Consider the following 22,481-nt stretch of genomic DNA (forward strand, 5'->3'; position numbering starts at 1 on the left):
CCATGACTTAAGTAGTTTACCAATCAATATATTTTTCGAGAGAATCCCACACTTTTATCCTTTTAATTAGGATTAAATTCGTACGGAGGGGGAAAAATATCCCCAAAATTCTCAACATTATCTAAACCATTTTTTAAAATAAAATTAAAAAATGGTAAAAAATAATGCGAATGGGTACAAAAAGATACACCTGAAAAAATGTCAATAAGCCTTATCCCTCGTTACTAAAGACGAGAGTTAGTACACAAATCTTTAACTACACTAGACACCGATGTGACATAGAAGTCACTTCTTTGCATTACGTCATTGAAACGTTGTGGGTACTAAGAACAGCTAAATTGTCATGATGCTGACAAAATGGCAAGTTTTCACTGAATATTACAAGCATTCAACAGCAATTCGAAACAATCAAACATAATCTAAATGTCTAGTAGCATACCATGAATCACACAGCCAACAACTTCTTCTCCCTCAAGCCGTCAATAGTATCCTTCAAGCTTACCTCTAATGGAGTAAATTCAACGCCTAGGCTTTTCACTTTCTCCAGGGATACCTGAAATGCTGGAAATGCCGAAATGAATCCCTTCTTATCCGACATTCTGTCATGATCAAAACAATTAGTCAATTACTCGAACAAGAGACCAAATGGGATCACCGATCACACACCACACCAACAATATATATTTCAGGTTAAACCTCCAATAACTGCAACGAGCTTGAGCACAAATGAATTGGATCATCAATAGAGTATATTGCAGGTTGCAAGTTGTGCAGTGCAACATTCATCAGTGACGTAATATAATCATATATCAGTCTTACCTTTCAGGAAAACTAAGATCAGGGTAAAGCTCTCGTAAAATCTTCAAAACTTCGGAAGAGTGCATAGGTTTCCCGGTTACCAAGTACCTTCCACGAGCTGAAGAACTCTCGAATGCATGTATATGCACATCTGCGACATCTCTTACGTCCACCCATCTAAAAGTTGCATCAGAAAATGTTTCAGCCCCTGTATCAAGTATAGGGTATGTTAAAGATGAAAAAATAGAAAGATCTCTCTGTAGAAAAGGTATTTATATTACCGAAATGTAATGTTTTGACTTCCATCACATCATGCTTCAAGTGATACATATAGATGTTCTTTTTTTGTACAAGCTGTAAAAATTAGTAACAGATTTGCAAACTCAGACAATACCTATAGGTTTCAGTAATTGTTACAAATGAGTTTTCCTGTAATTTACGTTCGACTCAATTATACTCGGAATGTGTTTAGCTTTGTGCCGAATGCTTAAAGAAATTAGCTAAAGCAGAAAATTAAAAAGTGAGGAATATAATATGCAGTTCTTTACTCTGTTATTGTTTACTTTGCTAGTAACCAATATCAAAAGTTCAAAAAGGTAAGTACGAAGATAAAAGATAAAATTACAACTAGTTGGAAGTTACCACCTATAAGTTTCACGATCGGCAACAAACTAACATTAACAGTTGGCTGTAAAGGAGGTCCTGACACCATCCCCGGGTTTATTGAGACCATGTCAATACCATTCTCTTTGGAAAACTCCCATGCAGCCTTCTCGGCTACAGTCTTAGAAAGCATATACCATTGCTGGAAAAATCAGAATATGAACCATGGTTAACAAAACATGAAAACACTAATAATGGTATGGGTAAAGCATATCCAACATCAACATAAAAACTTTTGAAAATACTTTATAACTCTAATATTCAGTAATAAAGGGGAAATTTCTGAGATCAATTTTTTCATAGTTTAGTCAAACATCAAGATGAACGGAGTTTAAATACGGGATGAACTAAATCTTCCACTTAATACTGACAGCAGATTCATATTAGTGGTGTGTAATATTAGCAACAGCTTAAAACTGCTCCACATTCTGAAAGGTGGTAATGGAGATGGTACACTAAAATAACAAGAGCTTAGCACATTAAAACACCTTTGATTTCTGACAAAGAATGGGATCGGAGAACCATGTCTCATTGACAACCACATCATCAGCCAGAGGTTTCCCAGTCAACACAACTGCTGCAAGGGAGGATGTTACAATCACTCTTTTAATGGATGGAACTTTAGCACAGGCTCGAAGAACATTAAGTGTTCCCTTCACTGCAGGTTCCACCATTTCAGCCTGAAAACAGAAATTAATGATTCATGATATCACGCGCATTCAAATATGCCATTGATTAGCGAAAATATGAACAAGCTAAACACTAGCCAATCAGAACCAATATTCAAACAGTCTGAAATGTCAGTTCTTCCTGCATAACTGATAACACAAGGATAAGTTGGGTGTTTTCAATGATGAAACTATGCTAGACAGCAGATTTAAATAGTGGTAGCGGTAAAAGTGTCATCCAAAACTGCTATTGCACGACAGCGATACCCGCAATGACTGTAATAGCATCCACTGTCGCCACAATGGCGAAAAACGCAACAAAACCAAAAACGTATCTTCAATTTAAATGCCTGATTTTAGCAAATTACAAGTATCATAAATTCTTTCCATTTGAAACTACTTCGAATCATAACCAGAAATTAAGCAGTCATTAACAAAGAGAAGTACCTGTGGATCCTTCACGGTAGAAGGAATAAAACAAGGAGAAGCTGTATGGAAAACACCAACGCAACCTTCAACCGGAGAATCGAAAGATCCCTCTTCCAGTAGCTCTGCTTTGAACAAATGGAGCCTTTCATTTGCTCCAACAAGCGCAAGCAAGTGCTGGGTTTTCTCCGGATCATCTACGAATATAAACACCAAACAAGTCGAGAAAAATACCCATCAAATTTCAAGTTACAAGTAAATAGAGGCATGAAATTGGGCTTGTTTGGTGTTTAAAGAAAAGAAAATGAGAAGGGAACGTTGAGTTTGCACAGACTTGGGTCACGAACAGTGGCATTGACACTGTAACCACGGTCCAGTAAGAACCTGACAAGCCAAGAGCCGATGAAACCAGATGCTCCTGTTACACAAACCACCTTCTCCGCTTCGCTCATCTTTGTGGCAGAATCACTCAACGCCTCAGTCCCAGCCCGATTCATCCGCATCTAACCATCCATATATGAAGATCTAAGGAAAGTTGCCAGTGGTTGGGGTTAAACTATACTGGTAACACCTAACTATAGCTACTTTTCATTTTGATCACTATTTTTTATTTTTTATGAATCAGGTCACTCAATTATTTAAATGCATTCAATTAAATCACTTTCCGTTAACAGTTAATGGTTGGCCTGACATGGAAGTTAAAATAATTTATACAATTACACATTTATTACTTTTTATTTATATATTCCGTTAATTCAAAATTGAATTAATATAAAATTATGATCAAATTGATGGAATATATAAATAAAAAGGACTAAATGTGCAATTGTATAAATTATTTTAACTGCCACGTAAGTACAATATTTAATTGTTAACGATAAGTGGTTTGATTGAATGCATTTAAACAGTTGGGTGACTTGATTCACAAAATTTAAAAAATAATGGTCAAAATAAAAGTGACTATAGTTAGATGGTTATCGGTATAGTTTACCCCAGTAAATGGTGTTGAAATGGGTTTTTTGCCCCAACTGGACAAACGGATAAATTATTTGGTAAAAAAGCCGTTGAAAGGATATTGGTTCATAACAGAAAATGCTTTGAGCCAATTTACATTAGGTAGTACGTTTAGTTCTGTGAATCTCAGTTAATTTGTTGGTAGGAAAAAGACCTGTTTTAGTGGCATTATTTTCTCTTTTTCAGTTAAGTTTTGTTTAGCAATTTCAAGTATTGTACTTACCTATAAAATGACACTTTTATTGAATAAAGAGTGCGTTGTTTGTTCTTCACATTCTCGGATTATATTATTTAACCTTTCTTTATTCAGTACCCAACATTTTCTTGATATAGAGCCAGGTTAAAACAAATCTATTTGAGAAGAACAATATTTTGTGAAATGGCTAGTACTGGAAGTTCAACAACAATGTCACAACCTCTTCTTCTAAATCTGAATGGCGAAAATTATGATTTTTGGAGTGTGAAAATGAAGATTTTTTTAAATATCAAGATCTGTGGGACCTGATGGAAAATGGATTTGCGGATCCTGATGAGGAAGCACGACTTAAAGGATAACATGAAAAGGGATTCCAAGGCACTGTTCTTTATTCAAGCCAGTATATCAAAGGAATATTGGACAGAATTGCATACTGAATTTCAAGGCTCGCTAAAGGTAAAAACAATGAAACTTCAAAATTTGGGGCAAGATTTTGAGGATTTAAGAATGAAAAATAGTGAGAATAGAAATTTATTTGATAGGGTGTCTGGAATTGTTAGTCAAATGAATTCATATGGTGAGCATCCAAGTGATGAGACTATTGTTTCCAAAGTGTTAAGAAGTTCGACTTCAAAATTTAATCATGTTGTTGCTGCCATAGAAGAGTCCAAAGATTTTCTGTTTTTTCTTTTGATGAAGTAAAAAGCTCTTTGAAAGTTCATGAAGCCAGAATTCATAGATCACTTGAACACAATGGAGAAAAGGCATTTCAAGTGAAAAGGGAGTTCTTATGTGCAAGAGGACGAGGAAGAGGTGGATTTCTAAGACGAGGATGCGGAAGAGGCCAAGCTGATCAGAGACAATATGGCAATGATCAGAGAGGCAAAAGGAGTGGTATTCAATACCACCATTGTAAAAAGTTTAGACATGTAAAAGCGGACTGCTGGTACAAGGCAAAACAAATGAACTATGCTGAAGAAGAAGAAGCAGAATAAAGCCAATTATTCATGGCCTATGTTGATACTGTTGGTGTTTCAAATGACGTTTGATTTGTGGACAGTGGGTGTTCCAAACATACGTGTGGCATAAAAGAAAAATTCAAAAAGCTGGATGCGTCTTACAAGAAAAATATAGGTTGGGTTATGATAAGACGATTCTGGTAGCAGGAAAAGGCACTGTAGTTGTAAGCACTAATGACTGTAAAACAAAATTGATTTATGATGTCTATTTTATTCCTAATTTGGCTCATAATTTGTTGAGTGTTGGACAGCTAATGACTTGTGGCTATTCAGTTTTGTTTGATGATGGATCTTGTGTAATAAAGATCGTAAATCTGGGCAAACCATTGCAAATATGTGCATGATCGAAAATAAAATGTTTCCACTTGAAGTTTCAAACGTGGAAAATATGCACTTGTCGTTGAAGCTAAAGATGAGGCAAAGTTATGGCATTTGCGATATGGACACCTCAATGTAAAGGGATTGAAGTTGCTGCATTATAAAGGTATGATTCATTGATTATCTCGGATTGAATTTTTTTGATTTGTGTGAAGGATGTATTTATGGCAAGCAAACAATGCAATATTTTCCTACTGGAAAATCTTGGAAGGCATCAAAATGTTTGGAGTTAATACGTATTGATCTGTGTGGGCCTATGAATACAGAATCATTTGGTGGAAGTCGATATTTGTTTTTGGATACTGATGATTATAGTCGAATGAATTGGGTCTATTTTTTGAAATATAAATTAGAAAGTTTTGAGAACTTCGAGAAATTCAAAGCCATGATTGAAAAGCAAAGTGATGCAGCCATTAAAATTCTCGGAACAAATAGGGGAGTTGAGTTTTGTTGAAATGACTTTAGTGCCTTTTGTGAAGTTCATGGAATACGTAAGGAGTTGACGACACCGTATACACGAGAACAAAATTGCGTACCTGAACGCAAAAATTGTACAATGGTTGAAATGGCGAGGAGTTTATCCAAAGCCAAAGAATTATCGAATAGTTTTAGGCTGAAGCAGTTGCAACAGCTGTATTTTTATTGTATCTTTCACCAACAAGAGTTGTTCCTAATCGCACACCACATGAAGTTTGGAGAGTTACAAGGCCTTCAGTAAGCCACTTATATAAGGATTTTTAGTTACATTGCCTATGTTTTGGTAAATTCTCAACTTCACACTATCTTGATGAAAAATCCGAAAAATGTATTTTCACTGGGTATTGCTCTCAATCCAAAGCATATCGGCTATATAATCCTGTTAGTGGAAAAGTGATTATTAGCAGGAATGTGATTTTTGATGAAAGCTCACGCTGGAAATGGCAAAGCGATGAGGAAAACTCACAAACACAACTTTCAACACTAGAAGTTGCAGATTTAAACGTAAGCACTAGCCTAACAAACAAACCAAACATCAACCCAACGAACACACCAAATGCAAGCCCAGCAAACTCACCATCGTCCACTTCTACATCTCAGAGTACCTCTTTTTTTATAAAACACCTCCACGTAAATTCAAGTCCCTCAAAGAAATTTATTAGACTTGTTCTTTTGCCTTATTTTTTCAGATCCACTCAACTTCGCACAGGCTGTTACGAAGGAGGAATGGTGCAAAGAAATGAGGGAAGAAATTATGGCAATTGAGAAAAAATTGACATAGGTGTTTACGGATTTACCTGATGATAAAAATGTCATTGGGTAAGTGGGTGTTCAAGGCAAAATATGATTCAGATGGAGTGTCCAGAAGCACAAAGCTCGGCTGGTAGCTAATGGGTACGCACAATAGCAAGGCATTGATTTTGATGATACTTTTTCTCCCGTTGCTCGCTTCGAAACTGTGAGGACCTTTTTAGCCAGTGTAGCGCAATTACGTTGGCATGTTTTTCAATTTGATGTCTAGTCTTCCTTTTTAAATGGAAACTTGGATGAGGAGGTATATGTTACGTAGCTAGAAGGATTCATTAATTAAGGGAAGGAAGATAAAGTGTACAGATTGAGAAAGGCATTGTATTATTTGAAGCAGGCTCCTCGGGCTTGGTACATCAAAATAGATTCATTTTTTCGGCAAACTGGATTTCAAAGAAGTGATATTGAGTCTACATTATATCTCAAGAATAGAGGTAACAATGATTTGCTGCTTGTTTGTCTGTATGTTGATGATATTATTTATATGGATACATCTGCTTCTGTTATTGATGAATTTAAAGTAAGCATGATGCAAATATTTGAGATGATAGATTTGGGTTTGTTGCATTATTTCCTTGGGATATAAATTAAGCAAGAAGAAGATGGCATGTTTATTTCTCAAAGAAAATATGCAGAAGATCTTTTCATGAGATTTAACATGTTAAGTTGCAAGATGGCTGCCACTCCAATAAATATCAATAAAAAATTACAGTTGGAAGATGGTACAGAGAAAACAGATGCAAGAGCCTTCAAAAGTCTGGTTGGTGGTCTGATTTATTTATCTCATACTCATCATGGTATAGCGTTTTCTGCTGGTATGGTTTCGAGGTTTATGCAGGCTCCTACAAGACAACATCTTGGAGCTGCGAAGAGAATCTTGCGGTACATATCTGGAACTAGAGTTTATGAAAGTTGGTATTCTCAAGTTCCTAATTTCAGGTTGGTTGATTTTAGTGATAGCGATTGGGCAGGTTTATTGGATGACAGAAAAAGTACTTCTGGATATGTTTTCAGTCTTGGTTCAGGTGCCATCGCATCGAGTTCGAAAAAACAAGTCGTGACAGCACTTTCTTCTTCAAAGGCAGAATATGTCGCTGCCACTTCTTCAGCATTTCAAGCAATATGGCATAGGAGAGTACTTGCCGATATGAGTCAAGAGTAGAAGAGCGCAACTGAAATTTTTTGTGACAACAGGTCCACTATTGCTATCACAAAAAATTCAGCTTTGCATGGCAGAACAAAGCATATTGACATTCATTTTCATTTTATTAGAGACTTAGTTGCAGATGGCTCTATAAACGTGAAAATTCGTACTACTCATGAGCAGCTGACAGACATAATTACGAAGTCTTTATCTTGTGAGAAACAAGTAAAATTCAGAACACATCTTGGTGTGTGTAGTTATGAATCAAGGGGGCATGTTGAAATTTAGTGATTCATAATAGAAAATGCTTTAAGTTAGTTTACATTAGGTAGTGTGTTTAGTTGCGTGAATCTCTGTTAATTTGTCGGTAGGAATAAGCCCTGATTTAGTGGCATTATTTTCTCTTTTTCAATTAAGTTTTGTTTAGCAATTTCAAGTATTGTACTTGCCTATAAAATGACACGTTTTTTTTATTGAATAAATGGTGCGTTGTTTTTTTTTTCAGTCTTGGATTATATTATATTTTCCTCTTTCTTTGTTCAGTACCCAACATATGGTAGAGATTAAGTGAAGAAATGAGCAGGAAAAGAGCTTGGAGGTGGGTCTCAGAGGCAGGTTGATCTTGTTCTAACATCAAAGAACAATCAAATTGAAGGAATTGGAAACAAAAGATGTAAGCTCATCTGGAAGAGACTCACACGTTTATACTTAAAGACATTTTTTAGAATAAGAATAGTATATCGTAGATAATTTTTTGTTGGGCATTTTAGTCTTGTATCGATTTAAATCTCTAATATTATTCTGACTTATTCAAATTTACATATTGACGTTATTGTGGCAAATGATCATCGACAGTTTCGGTTTTCAGGATTACATGGGTGCAGTGATCGTCGGCGACACAATGAGATATGTGTATTACTTGATCGGCTTTGTCGCCAATCTTCAAAACCTTGGGTCGTGGAGGTGATTTTAATGAAATCCTCACTCATTCTGAAAAATCAGGCGGCCGCTCTTACATTCGGGCTGACATGATGGATGTTCGTCGGGCCTTATATCGTAACGATTTCTAGGATATTCGTGTTACAGTCGGAGGAGATGAGCGAGGAGATGAGCGGAAGAAATTGGGGAAACAATTGGGGAAAGCAGTGATCTAGGGTTAGGGATTGAGGCTCGAGAGGGAAGTGAAAAAGGGAATTTAGGGATTGAAAGAAGAGAAAGGGAAATGAGGCGTTTGCCTGATGAAATGGAGTTATGTGATATTGGTTCAGGCGGAAATGGACCAGCCCAAGTCTCCAGAAGGGAATAGTGAACCAGTCCAGCTTAGTGGCCCAACAACCTGCAAGGAGAGATGATATAATTAGTCTGCTATAGGTTGTTATAAGTACAGACAGCTGGATTATTTTGAAATGACAATTATAGCCCTGTAACTAATTAATATTGCTGTAGAATCACTCTGATTTCTTAAGTTATGAATGAACAAGAAATTTCTTCTCTGAATTCTCTCTAAATTTCTCTTTATTTCTCTTATGTATTCTTTGATTTCTCTTCTAATCAACTCAAACCATAACAAATTGGTATCGAGAGCTTCGATTTTTGGCAAGTTTGGTGGCATGCCCAAGAAAAATCAGAATATGGCAGAAGACTTAGCTGGGTTGCAAAAGCAGATGGAAGAATTGACAGCACTGGTGAAACAAGGACAAGATGAGTCTAATCCACCTAAATGGTGGGAGACTCAGGAAGAGAGGATTTCTACACTAGAGTCTAGATTGGCTACGAATCATGGATATGTGGAGGAAATCTTGAAGATTCTGACTGGCATAAAAGTGGACCAAAATCAGTTTGAGGATTAGGTACATAAACCTGATTCATCTAATATGAGTAACAAACAACCTGTTAAGGTGACAGTAATCAGTGATAAGACTCGGTTTACTTATAAACCGGATGAACCTGGTATTCTTAAGTCTAAACCAAATGTCTTGCCTGCTCATATAGCTAGCTTCAAAAATGATAACCAAATGGGGGGAGAACAGTGCTGCTAGAACTCAGCTAATGGTTTTAGAAGTGGATAAAAGAGGTACAGGGGGGTCTTCTAGTATATCAGGAATTATGTTGCATAGAACAAAAATTGAGCTACCTTTTTTTGATGGAAGTAATCCAAGAGGTTGGTTACAGAAATGTCTAAAATATTTTTCATTATGTAGTATTGCTACTGAACAGAAAGTGGAAGTAGCTACAATGTACTTGACAGGTAAAGCATTGATTTGGTTTGATGGGTATATTATGCAAAAACATCATGTGACTTGGCATGAGTTTGAGGCAGATTTATGTCATAGGTTCTGTGATAAAGCCTTTGTTGATATAGTGGAGGAGTTTACAAAACTAGTCCAGAAAGGTTATGTAGAGGAGTATCAAGACATATTTGAAGAACTACAGCCTCACATGCTTTTGCAGAATCCTACTTTGGGTGAGGAATTTTTTGTCTCTTTGTTCATTAGTGGACTAAGGGATGACATTAAACACAGAGTTAAAGCTCTAGACCCTAAAACATTATCTGAGGCAAGCAGGCAAGCTAAATTGTATGAGCTCTCTGTGGAATTTGAGAGCAAGAGATTCAAACCTTTTGTTAAAGGTCCAACTTATTCAATTCCTCTATCTGGTTCTAAGCCTAGGCAGTTAACACTACCACAGAAGAATACATCCACTACAACAACAAAAAACAGAACCTGATAGACTACAGAAGACAGAACAATTTATGCTTTAAGTGTGGTGAAAAGTTTGTTCCAAGCCATCAGTGTAAAGCAAAACAGTTGAATAAGATGATTGAAGATGAAAATGTCCTACCTTCAGAAATTTTATCTAATGATCCAGAACAGTAGAATTTATAGGAGGAAGAAAGTCTAGAAATATCTATGAATGCCATTACTGGATGTATTGGTCATAATACACTGAGGATTCAAATGCCAACTACGATTGTCAAAAATTGAGGGGAAATTTTAAAAAGAAAAACGAATAGTGTATACATGTTGTTCTTGATTATGTGAAATGAATAGTGTAAAAAAGAAGCGTTTGTAGTCCAACAATTATGTTAATTTCCTTCTAAGCAATAGATCTGGGTTCGACTCCCAGCAAACACAATTACGACAGTAAAAAATTAAGGGGAAATTTTTTAAAGTAAAACGCTTGGTCTATACGTGTTTTTATTGGTTATGTGGAACAAATAGTTTAAAGAATAGGCTTTTGTAGTCCAATGGTTTGGATAATTGCCTTCCATGCAATGGACTCGAGTTCGACTCTCGGTAAATGTAATTATGATATTAAAATTTAAGGGGAAATTTTGAAAAGTAAAAAGAATAGTGTATACCTTTTATTTTTGATTATGTAAAACGAATAGTGTAAATAAGTGGCGTTTGTACTCCAACGATTAGGATAATTACCTTACAAGCAATAGACCCGGGTTCGACTCCCGGCAAATACAATTAAGATTGTAAAAAATTAAGGGAAATATTTTGAAAAGTAAAACGAGTAGTGTATATGTGTTGTTCTTGATTATGTGAAAGGAATAGTGTAAAAAATAGGCGTTTGTAGTCCAACGATTATGATAATTTCCTTCCAAGCAATACACCCAGGTTCTAATCCCGAAAAAAAAATTAGGATAGTAAAACTTAATGGAAAAAATTTGAAAATTGAAACGAGTAGTGTATACATGTTGTTCTTGATTATTTGAAACAAATAGTTTAAAGAGGCCTTTGTATTGCAACGGTTTGGATAATTGCCTTCCATGTAATGGACTGGGGTTTGACTCTCGGTAAATATAATTACGATATTAAAAAATTAAGGAAATGTTTTTGAAAAGTAAAACAAATAGTATATACTTTTTACGCTTGATTATGTGAAACGAATTGTTTAAAGAAGAGACGTTAGTAGTCTAATTGTTAGGATAATTGCCTTCCAGGCAATAGACTCGGGTTTGACTACCGGAAAACGTAATTACGATGTTAAAAAATTAAGGGAAAAATTTTGAAAAGTAAAACGAGTAGTGTATATGTGTTGTTCTTGATTATGTGAAACAAATAGTGTAAAGATGAGGCATTTGTAGTCCAACGATTAGGATAATAATTGCCTTCCAATCAAAAGACCCGGGTTTGACTCCATACAAATGCAATGTTGAATAGTAAAACGAGTGGTGTATACGTGTTGGTCTTGATTATGAGAAACAAATAGTTTAAATAAGAGGCGTTTGTAGTCCAACAATTAGGATAATTTCCTTCCAAGCAATAAACTCGAGTTCGACTCCCGGTAAACACAATTACTATAGTAAAAAAATTAAGGGGAGTTATTGAAAAGTAAAATGAGTAGTGTATATGTGTTATTATCGATTATGTGAAACAAATAGTTTAAGGAAGAGGTGTTTGTAGTCCAACAGTTAGGATAATTACCTTCCAAGCAATATGCCCGGGTTCAACTCCTGCAAATACAATTACGATAATAAAAAATTAAGGGGAAAATTTTGAAAAGTAAAACGAATAGTGCATAGGTGTTGTTCTTGATTATGTGAAACAAATAGTGTAAAGATGAGGCATTTGTAGTCCAACCATTAGGATAATTGCCACTCCAAACTGTAGTCTCGGGTTCGACTCTCGAAAAATTTAATTTCGATAGTAAAAAAAGTGGTAAATTTTGAATAGTAAAACGAATAGTTTTACCTTTTGTGCTTGATTATGTGAAACTAATACTGTAAAAAGGAGGCATTTGTAATCCTATTGTTAGGATAATTACCTTGCAAGCAATAGACCCAGGTTTGAGTCCCGGCAAACGAAATTACGATTGTAAAAAATTAAGGGGAAACTTTTGAAAAATAAAACAAATAGTATATATATACCTTTTGTGCTTGATAATATGAAACAAATAGTGTAAAGAGGAGTTTTTAGTCCAACTGTTAGGTTGATTGCCTTCCAAGAAATAGACTCTGGTTCGACTTACAGTAAATGCAATTACAATAGTACAAAATTAAGGGGAAATTTTGGAAAAGTAAAACGATTAGCGTATGCCTTTTGTTCTTGATTATGTGAAATGAATACTATAAAGAAGAGGCATTTGTAGTCCAACAGTTAGGATAATTGCCTTCCAAGCAATAGGGTCGGATTTGACTTCTGGCAAACACAATCACGATAGTAAAAATTAAAGGAAAATTGAAAAGTAAAAAATGTGTATACCTTTCGTGCTCAATTATGTTAAAGGAATAGTGTAAAGAAGAGGTGTTTATGGTCCAACAGTTAGGATAATTACATTTCAGGCAATAAACCCGGGTTCGACTCCCAACAAATGTAACTACGATAGTAAAAAATTAAGGGGAAAATTTTAAAAAGTAAAAGGAGTAGAGTAAACATATTGTTCTTGATTATCTAAAATGAATAGTGTAAGGAAGAGGCGTTTGTAGTCCAACGATTATGATAATTTTCTTCCAAGCAATAGATCCGGGTTCGACTCCAGGAAAACTCAATTACGATAGTTAAAAATTAAGGGAAAAATTTTGAAAAGTAAAATGAATAGTGTATATGTGTTGTTCTTGATTATGTGAAACAAATAGTTTAAAGAAGAGTCGTTTGTAGTCCAACTATTAGGATAATTACCTTCCAAACAATAGTCTTGGGTTCGACTCCCGGCAAACGCAATCACAATAATAAAATAATTAAGGGGAAACTTTTAAAAAGTAAAACGAATAGCGTAAACATTTTGTGCTTGATTATGTGAAATTAATAATGTAAAGAAGATGGTTTGTAGTCCAATGGTTAGGATAATTACCTTCCAAGCAATAGACCCGGGATTGACCCTGGATAATGTAATTACGATAGTAAAAACTTAAGGGGAATTTTTTGTAAAGTAAAACGAGTAGTGTATACATGTTGTTCTTGATTATGTGAAACAAATAGTGTAAAAAATAGGCGTTTGTAGTCTAACGATTAGAATAATCTCTTTCCAAGTAATAGGCCCGGGTTCTACTCCCGAACAAAAACAATTAGGATAATAAAGAAATAAGGGAAAAATTTTGAAATGTAAAACGAGTAGTGTGTACGTGTTGTTCTTGATTATTTGAAACAAATAGTGTAAAGAAGAGGCCTTTGTAGTCCAATGGTTTGGATAATTGCCTTCCATGCAATGGACTGGGGTTCGACTCTCGTAAATGTAATTACGATATTAAAAAATAAGGAGAAATTTTTGAAAAGTAAAATGAGTAGTATATTCGGGTTGTTCTTGATTATGTGAAATAAATAGTGTGAGTAAGAGGCGCTTGTAGTTCAATGGTTAGGATAATTGCCTTCTAAGCAATAGTCCCGGGTTTGACTCCCGGCAAACGCAATCACAATAATAAAATAATTAAGGGGAAAATTTTAAAAAGTAAAACGAATAGTGTAAATGTTTTGTGCTTGATTATGTTAAATGAATAATGTAAAGAAGATGCGTTTGTAGTCCAATGGTTAGGATAATTACCTTCCAAGCAATAGACCCGGGTTTGACTCCTGGCTAATGAAATTACGATAGTAAAAAATTAAGGGGAAATTTTGAAAAGTAAAACGAGTAGTGTATGTGTTGTTCTTGATTATTTTAAATAAATAGTTTAAGGAAGAGGCCTTTGTAGTCCAGTTATTTGGATGGTTCGACTCTAGGTAAATGTAATTACGATATTAAAAAATTAAGGGGATTTTTTTGAAAATTAAAATGAATATTGTATACCTTTCGTGCTTGATTATGTGAAACAAATTGTGTAAAGAAGAGGCGTTAGTAGTCTAACGGTTATGATAATTGCCTTCCAATCAATAGACTCGTGTCGACTCCCGGAAAATGTAATTACAATAGTAAAAAATTAAGGGGAAAATATTGAAAAGTAAAACGAGTAGTGTATAGGTGTTGTTCTTGATTATGTGAAATAAATAGTGTAAAGAAGAGGCATTTGTAGTCCAACCATTAGGATAATTGCATCATTCAAAATAGTAGACCCAAGTTCGACTCGCGGAAAATGCAATTTCGATAGTGAGAAATTAAGTGAAATTTTGAAAAGTAAAATGAATAGTTTTTACAGTTTGTGCTTGATTATGTCAAACTAATACTGTAAAGAAGAGGCATTTGTAGTCCTATTGTTAGGATAATTGCCTTACAAGCAATCGACCTGGGTTTGAGTCCCGATAAACGAAATTATGATTGTAAAAAATTAAGGGGAAAATTTTGAAAAATAAAACCAATAGTATATATATACCTTTTGTGCTTGATAATATGAAATAAATAGTGTAAAGAGGAGTTTTTAGTCCAACGGTTAGGATGATTGCCTTCCAAGCAATAGACTCTAGTTTGACTTGATGCAAATGTAATTACAATAGTAAAATAATAAGGGGAAAATTTGGAAAAGTAAAATGATTAGCGTATATATATTTTATTCTTAATTATGTGAAACGAATACTGTAAAGAATAGGCGTTTGTAGTCCAACAGTTAGGATAAATTCCTTCCAAGCAATAGGCCCGGGTTTGACTTTTGGCAAACGGAATTACGATTGTAAAAAGTTAAGGGGAAAATTTTGAAAAGAAAAACAAATAGTATATACCTTTTGTGCTTGATTATGTGAAACAAATAGTGTAAAAAATGGGTTTTTTTAGTTCAACGGTTAGGATGATTGCCTGACTCACTGCAAATGTAATTACAATAGTAAAATATTAAAGGGAGAATTTTGAAATTTAAAATGAATAATATTAAATAGATTTCTTTCTTTATTTTTTTTGGCATCTTAATCATTAATTAATAATTTTAATATTAATAAAAGGTAATGGTTGGGCTTGGTGGAATAGTCGAGCCAAGAAAAATATATATTAGATATAAAATGAGTTGAAACGAAAGGAGAATAGTATACATTTTAAATATCACCTGATTCCATCAATATACATAGTGTAATCAAATTGATTCCTACCTTAAGCATTGGATCTCTTGTCTCAGTTAAGAGGGGTCGTGGAAAGAACGTGTAGTTCTTGATTATGTGAAACAAATAGTATAAAGATAAGGCGTTTGTAGTCCAACGGTTAGGATACTTGCTTCCAAGGAATAGAACCAGGTTTGACTCTCCGCAAACACAATTACGATAGTAAAAAATTAAGGGAAAATTTTGAAAAGTAAATCGAAAAGTGTATACCTTTCATGCTCAAGTAAATAAAAGGAATAGTGTAAAGAAGAGGCGTTTATAGTCCAATGGTTAGGATAATTACCTTCCAAGCAATAGACCCGGGCTCGACTCCCAGCAAATACAAGAATGATAGTAAAAAATTTAGGGGAAAATTTTGAAAAGAAAAATGAGTAGTGTATACATGTTGTTCTTGATTATGTGAAACGAATAGTGTAAAGAATAGGCGTTAATAGTCCAATGATTATGATAATTTCCTTCCAAGCAATAGACCCCGGTTTGACTCCCGGCAAACACAATTACTATAGTAAAAAATTAAGGGGAAAATTTTGAAAAGTAAAACGAGTAGTGTATAGGTGTTGTTCTTGATTATGTGAAACAATTAGTTTAAAGAAGAGGCGCTAGTAGTCCAACAATTTGGATAATTGCATTCGATGTAATGGACCCGGGTTCGACTCTCGGTAAATGTAATTACGATATTAAAAAATTAAGGGGAATTTTTTGAAAAGTAAAATGAATAGTGTAAATATTTTGTGCTTGATTATGTGAAACGAATAATGTAAAAAAGACACTTTTGTAGTCCAATGGTTAGGAGAATTACCTTCCAAGCAATAGACCCGGGTTTGACTCCTGGCTAATGTAATTACGATAGTAAAAAATTAAGGCGGATTTTTTGAAAAGTAAAACGAGTGGTGTATACATGTTGTTCTTTATTATGTGAAACGAATAGTGTACACAATAGGCGTTTGTAGTCTAACGATTAGGATAATTTCTTTCAAAGCAATAAGCCAGAGTTCTACTCCCGACAAAAAAAATTAGGATAGTAAAGAATTAAGGGAAAATTTTGAAAAGCAAAAAGAGTAATGTGTACGTGTTGTTCTTGATTATTTGAAATAAATAGTTTAAAGAAAAGGCCTTTGTAGTCTAGCGGTTTAGATAATTCCCTTCTATGTAATAGATCAGGGTTCGACTCTCGGTAAATGTAATTACTATATTAAAAAATTAAGTGGAAAATTTTGAAAAGTAAAACGAATAGTGTATACCTTTCGTGCTTGATTATTTGAAAAGAAGGTCTTTGTAGTCTAACGGTTAGGATAATTGCCTTCCAAGCAATAGACCTGACTTCGACTCCCGACAAATGCGTTTACGATTGTAAAAAACTAAGGGACAAATTTAGGAAAGTAAAACAAATAGTGTATAGATTTTGTTCTTGATTATGTAAAATAAATAGTTTAAAGAAGAGGTGTTTGTAGTCTAACTGTTAAGATAATTGCCTTCAAAGCAATATACCCGGGTTCGACTCGCGGATAATGTAATTTTGATAGTAAAAATTAAGTGAAAAATTTTGAAAAGTAAAACGAATAGTTTTTACCTTTTGTACTTGATTATGTGAAACTAATATTGTAAAGAAATGGCATTATTAGTCCCATTGTTAGGATAATTGCCTTCCAATTAATAAACCCGGGTTTAAGTCCCCGCAAATGAAATTACGATTGTAAAACATTAAGGGGAAATTTTTAAAAAAATAAATATACCTTTTCTGCTTGATTATATGAAACAAATAGTGTAAAGAAGAGGCGTTTGTAGTCCAATGGTTAGGATGATTGCCTTCCAACCAATAGACTCGGGTTCAACTTGCTGTAAATACAATTACAATAGCAAAAAATTAATGGAAAATTTGGAAAAGTAAAACGATTAGCGTATACCTTTTTGTGCTTGATTATGTGAAACAAATACTGTAAAGAAGAGGTGTTTGTAGTCCAACTGTTAGGATAAATTCCTTCCAATCAATAGGCCCGAGTTTGACCTTTGGAAAATGCAATTACGATTGTTAAAAGTTATGGGGAAATTTTTGAAGAGTAAAACAAATAGTATATACTTGTTATGCTTGATTATGTGAAACGAATTGTGTAAAGAAGAGGCGTTTGTAGTCTAACGGTTAGGATAATTGCCTTCCAAGCAATATACCCGACTTCAACTCTCGGTAAATACGTTTACGATAGTAAAAATTTAAGTTGAAAATTTTGAAAAGTAAAATGAGTAGTGTATACGTCTTGTTCTTGATTATGTGAAACAAATAGTGTAAAGATGAGGCATTTGTAGTCTAATGGTTAGGATAATTGCCTTCTAAGCAATAGACCTGGGTTCTACTCCTGATAAAAGAAATTTTGATAGTAAAAATTAAGGAAAAACTTTTAAAAATAAACCAAATAGTGTATACCTTTTGTTATTGATTATGAGAAGCGAATAGTGTAAAGAGGAGGCGTTTGTTGTCTAACAGATACGATAATTGCCTTCCAAGCAATATACCTGGGTTCAACTTGCTGCAAATGCAATTACAATAGTAAAATAATTAAGGGGTACATTTTAAAAAGTAAAACGAATAGTGTAAACATTTTTGCTTGATTATGTGAAATCAATAGTGTAAAGAAGACGAGTTCGTAATCATACGGTTAGGATAACTGCCTTCCAAGCAATAGACCTGGGTTTGACTATCGACAAACGCAATCACGATAATAAAAAAATAAAGGAATTTTTTTGAAAAGTAAAACAAATAGTGTTTACCTTTCGTGCTTGATTATGTGAAACGAATAGTGTAAAGAAGAGGTATTTGTAGTCCAATGGTTAGGCTAATTACCTTACAAGCAACAGTCTTGGGTTTGACTCCTGGTAAATGATTTACGATTGTAAAAACTTAAGGGAAAAATTCTGAAAAGTAAAACGAGTAATTTATATGTGTTGTTATTCATTACGTGAAACAAATAGTATTAATAAGAGGCCTTTGTAGTCCAACGGTTAGGATAATTGCCTTGTAAGCAATAGACCCGGGTTCGACTCCCGGCAAACACAATCACGATAGTAAAATAATTAAGGGGAAAATATTGAAAAGTAAAATGAGTAGTGTATTCGTGTTGTTCTTGATTATGTGAAATAAATAGTTTAAATAAGAGGCGTTTGTAGTCTAACGGTTAGGATAAATGCCTTCCAAGCAATAGACCCAGGTTCGACTCCTGGCAAACACAATTACGATAGTAAAAAATTAGGGGGAGACTTTGAAAAGTAAAACGAGTAGTGTATAGGTGTGCTTCTTTATTACGTGAAGCAAATATTTAAAAAATTAGGCATTTGTAGTCCATTCGTTAGGATAATTGCATTCCAAACAATAGACCCAGGTTTGACTCGCGGAAAATGCAATTTTGATAGTAAAAAATTAAGTGGTAAATTTTGATAAGTAAAACTAATAGTTTTTTTCCCTTTTGTGCTTAATTATGTGAAAATAATACTGTAAAGAAGAGGTGTTTGTAGTCCTATTGTTAGAATAATTGCCTTGCAAGCAATAGACTCGGGTTTGAGTCTCGGTAAATGAAATTATGATTGTAAAACAAATAGTATATATATATATATATACCTTTTATGCTTGATAATATAAAACAAATAATGTAAATAGGAGTTTTTAGTCCAATGGTTTGGATGTTTTCCTTGCAAGCAATAGACTCTGGTTTGACTTACTGCAAATGTAATTACAATAGTAAAAAATTAAGGGGAAAATATAGAAAAGTAAAACGATTAGCTATACCTTTTGTTCTTGATTATGTGAAACAAATATTGTAAAGAAGAGCCGTTTGTAGTCCAACTGTTAGGATAATTGCCTTCCAAGTAATAGGCTCGAGTTTGACTTATGGCAAACACAATTACGATAGTAAAATATTAAGGGAAAATGAAAAAGTAAAATAAAAAGTGCATACCTTTCGCGCTCAATTATGTGAAAGGAATAATGTAAAGAAGAGGCATTTGAAGTCCAACGGTTAGGATAATAACCTTCCAAGGAATAAACCCGGGTTCGACTCCTAACAAATGCAACTATGATAGTAAAAAATTATGGGGAAAATTTTAAAAAGTAAAAAGAGTAGTGTATACATGTTGTTCTTGATTATGTAAAATGAATAGTGTAAAGAAGAGGCGTTTGTAGTCCAACGATTATGATAAATTCCTTCCAAGCAATAGAGATCCAGGTTCGACTCCCGACAAACACAATTACGATAGTAAAAAATTAAGGGGAAAATTTTGAAAAGTAAAATGAGTAGTGTATACGTGTTGTACTTGATTATGTGAAACAAATAGTTTAAAGAAGAGGCATTTGTAGTCCAACGGTTTGGATAATTGCCTTTCATGCAATGGACTCGGTTTGACTCTCGATAAATGTAATTACGATATTAAAAAAATAAGGGAAAAATTTTGAAAAGTAAAACGAGTAATGTATACTTGTTGTTCTTGATTATGTGAAAGAAATAGTGGGAATAAGAGGCATTTGTAGTCAAATGATTATGAAATTGCCTTCCAAGCAATAGATCTAGGTTCGACTCTCGGCAAACACAATCACAATAATAAAATAATCAAGGGGAAAATTTTAAAAAGTAAAACGAATAGTGTAAACCTTTTGTCCTTGATTATGTGAAATGAATAATGTAAAGAAGATGTGTTTGTAGTCCAATGGTTAAGATAATTACCTTCTAAGCAATATAATCGGGTTTGACTCCTTGCTAATGCGATTACAATAGTAACAAATTAAGGGGAAATTTTTGAAAAGTAAAACGAGTAGTGTATACATGTTGTTCTTGATTATGTGAAACGAATAGTTTAAAGAATAGGCGTTTGTAGTCTAACGATTAGGATGATTTGTTTCTAAGCAATACCCCTAGGTTCTACTCCCGGCAAAAACAAATTTAGGACAGTAAAAAATTAAGGGAAATTTTTTGAAAAGTAAAACGAGTAGTTTGTATGTGATGTTCTTGATTATTTGAAATAAATAGTTTAAAGAAGAGCCCTTTGTAGTCCAACGGTTTGGATAATTGCCTTACTTGAAATGGATCAGGGCTCGACTCTCGGTAAATGTAATTACGATATTAAAAAATTAAGGGGAATTTTTTTAAAAGTAAAACGAATAGTGTATACCTTTTGTGCTTGATTATGTGAAATGAATTGTGCAAAGAAGAGGTGTTAGTAGTCTAACGATTAGGATAATTACCTTCCAAGCAATAGACTCAGGTTTGACTCCCGAAAAATGTAATTACGATAGTAAAATATTAAAAGGAAAATTTTGAAAAGTAAAAGGAGTAGTTATAGGTGTCGTTCTTGATTATGTGAAACAAATAGTGTAAAGAAGAGGCGCTTGTAGTCCAACCATTAGGATAATTGCACATTCCAAATAGTAGACCAGGGTTCGACTTGCCGAAAATTCAATTTCGATAGTAAAAAATTATGTGGTAAATTTTGAAAAGTAAAGAAAATAGTATTTATATACCTTTTGTGCTTGATAAAATGAAACAAATAGTGTAAAGAGTAGTTTTTATTCCAATGGTTAGGATGATTGCCTTCCAAGAAATAGACTCTAGTTCGACTTGCTGCAAATGCAATTACAATAGTAAAATATTAAGTGGAAAATTTGGAAAAGTAAGACGATTAGCGTATATCTTTTGTTCTTAATTATGTGAAACGAATACTATAAAGAAGAGGCGTTTGTAGTCCAACTGTTAGGATAAATTCCTTCCAAGCAATAGGCCCGAGTTTGACTTATGAAAAACACAATTACGATTGTAAAAAGTTCAGGGGAAAATTTTGAAAAGTAAAACAAATAGTATATACCTTTCGTGTTGATTATGTGAAACAAATAGTGTAAGAAAGGGGTGTTTTTAGTTCAACGGTTAGGATGATTGCCTTCCAAGCAATAAACCCGGGTTCGACTCACTGCAAATGCAATTACAATAGTAAAATATTAAGGGGAGAATTTTGAAATTTAAAACGAATAATGTTAAATAGATTTCTTTCTTTATTTTTTTCCTATCATCTTAATCATTAATTAAGAATTTTAATATTAATAAAAGGTAATGGCTGGGCAAGGTGGAATAGCTGAGCCGAAAAAAATACATATTATATATAAAATGAGTTGAAACGAAAAGAAAATAGAATACATTAAAATCACCTGATTCCTTCAATATATGTAGTGTAATCAAATTGATTCCTACCTTAAGCACTGGATTTCTTGTCTCAGTTAAGAGGGGTCATGGAAAGAATGTGTTGTTCTTAATTATGTGAAACAAATAGTGTAAAGATAAGGCGTTTGTAGTCCAACAGATAGGATAATTGCCTTCCAAGCAATAGACACGGGTTTGACTCCCCGCAAACGCAATTACGAAGTAAAAAATTAAGGGAAAATTGAAAAGTAAAATGAAAAGTGTATACCTTTCGTGCTCAATTATGTGAAAGGAATAGTATAAAGAAGAGGCGATTGTAGTCCAACGAATAGGATAATTACCTTCCAAGCAATAGCCCTAGGTTCGACTCCCAACAAATGCAACTACGATAGTAAAAAATTAAGGGGAAAATTTTAAAAAGTAAAATCAATGGTATATACATGTTCTTAATTATGTAAAATGAAAGTGTAAAGAAGAGGCGTTTGTAGTCCAACGATTATGATAATTTCCTTCCAAGCAATAGACTCGGGTTTGACTCCCGGCAAACACAATTACGATAGTAAAAAATTAAGGGGACAATTTTGAACAGTAAAATGAGTAGTGTATACGTGTTATTCTTGATTATGTGAAACAAATATTTTAAAGAAGAGTCGTTTGAAGTTCAACGGTTTGGATAATTGCATTTCATGCAATGGACTCGGGTTTGACTCTCAGTTAATGTAATTACGATATTAAAAAATTAAGGGGAAATTTTGAA

General features: G+C 33.9%; 2 protein-coding genes and 3 non-coding genes across 5 annotated transcripts; 4 read left to right on the forward strand and 1 right to left on the reverse strand.

Moving 5' to 3' along the window:
• Window positions 1–319: 319 nt before the first annotated feature.
• Window positions 320–3,033, reverse strand: LOC120207550 (phenylacetaldehyde reductase-like). The gene is made up of 6 exons (XM_039206994.1): window positions 2,890–3,033; window positions 2,577–2,752; window positions 1,950–2,141; window positions 1,444–1,603; window positions 820–1,006; window positions 320–599 (listed from the first exon to the last, which is right to left on the reverse strand). The coding sequence occupies exons 1-6, from the start codon at window positions 3,005–3,007 to the stop codon at window positions 446–448; spliced, it is 987 nt and encodes a 328-aa protein (XP_039062925.1). The 5' UTR covers window positions 3,008–3,033; the 3' UTR covers window positions 320–445.
• A 4,086-nt stretch (window positions 3,034–7,119) lies between these two features.
• Window positions 7,120–7,608, forward strand: LOC120207552 (secreted RxLR effector protein 161-like). The gene has a single exon (XM_039206996.1). It carries the CDS (start codon window positions 7,120–7,122, stop codon window positions 7,606–7,608), a length of 489 nt encoding a protein of 162 aa, XP_039062927.1.
• Window positions 7,609–13,875: 6,267 nt separating this feature from the next.
• Window positions 13,876–13,947, forward strand: TRNAR-UCU. Its single transcript has one exon. It is a non-coding gene; the product is annotated as a tRNA-Arg (tRNA).
• Window positions 13,948–18,530: 4,583 nt separating this feature from the next.
• Window positions 18,531–18,602, forward strand: TRNAT-UGU. The gene has a single exon. It is a non-coding gene; the product is annotated as a tRNA-Thr (tRNA).
• A 101-nt stretch (window positions 18,603–18,703) lies between these two features.
• Window positions 18,704–18,775, forward strand: TRNAG-UCC. Its single transcript has one exon. It is a non-coding gene; the product is annotated as a tRNA-Gly (tRNA).
• Window positions 18,776–22,481: the final 3,706 nt, after the last annotated feature.

The sequence above is a fragment of the Hibiscus syriacus genome, unplaced genomic scaffold (genome assembly GCF_006381635.1).
Source record: "Hibiscus syriacus cultivar Baekdansim isolate YM2019G1 unplaced genomic scaffold, ASM638163v2 tig00014949_pilon, whole genome shotgun sequence".
Lineage (NCBI taxonomy): Eukaryota > Viridiplantae > Streptophyta > Magnoliopsida > Malvales > Malvaceae > Hibiscus > Hibiscus syriacus.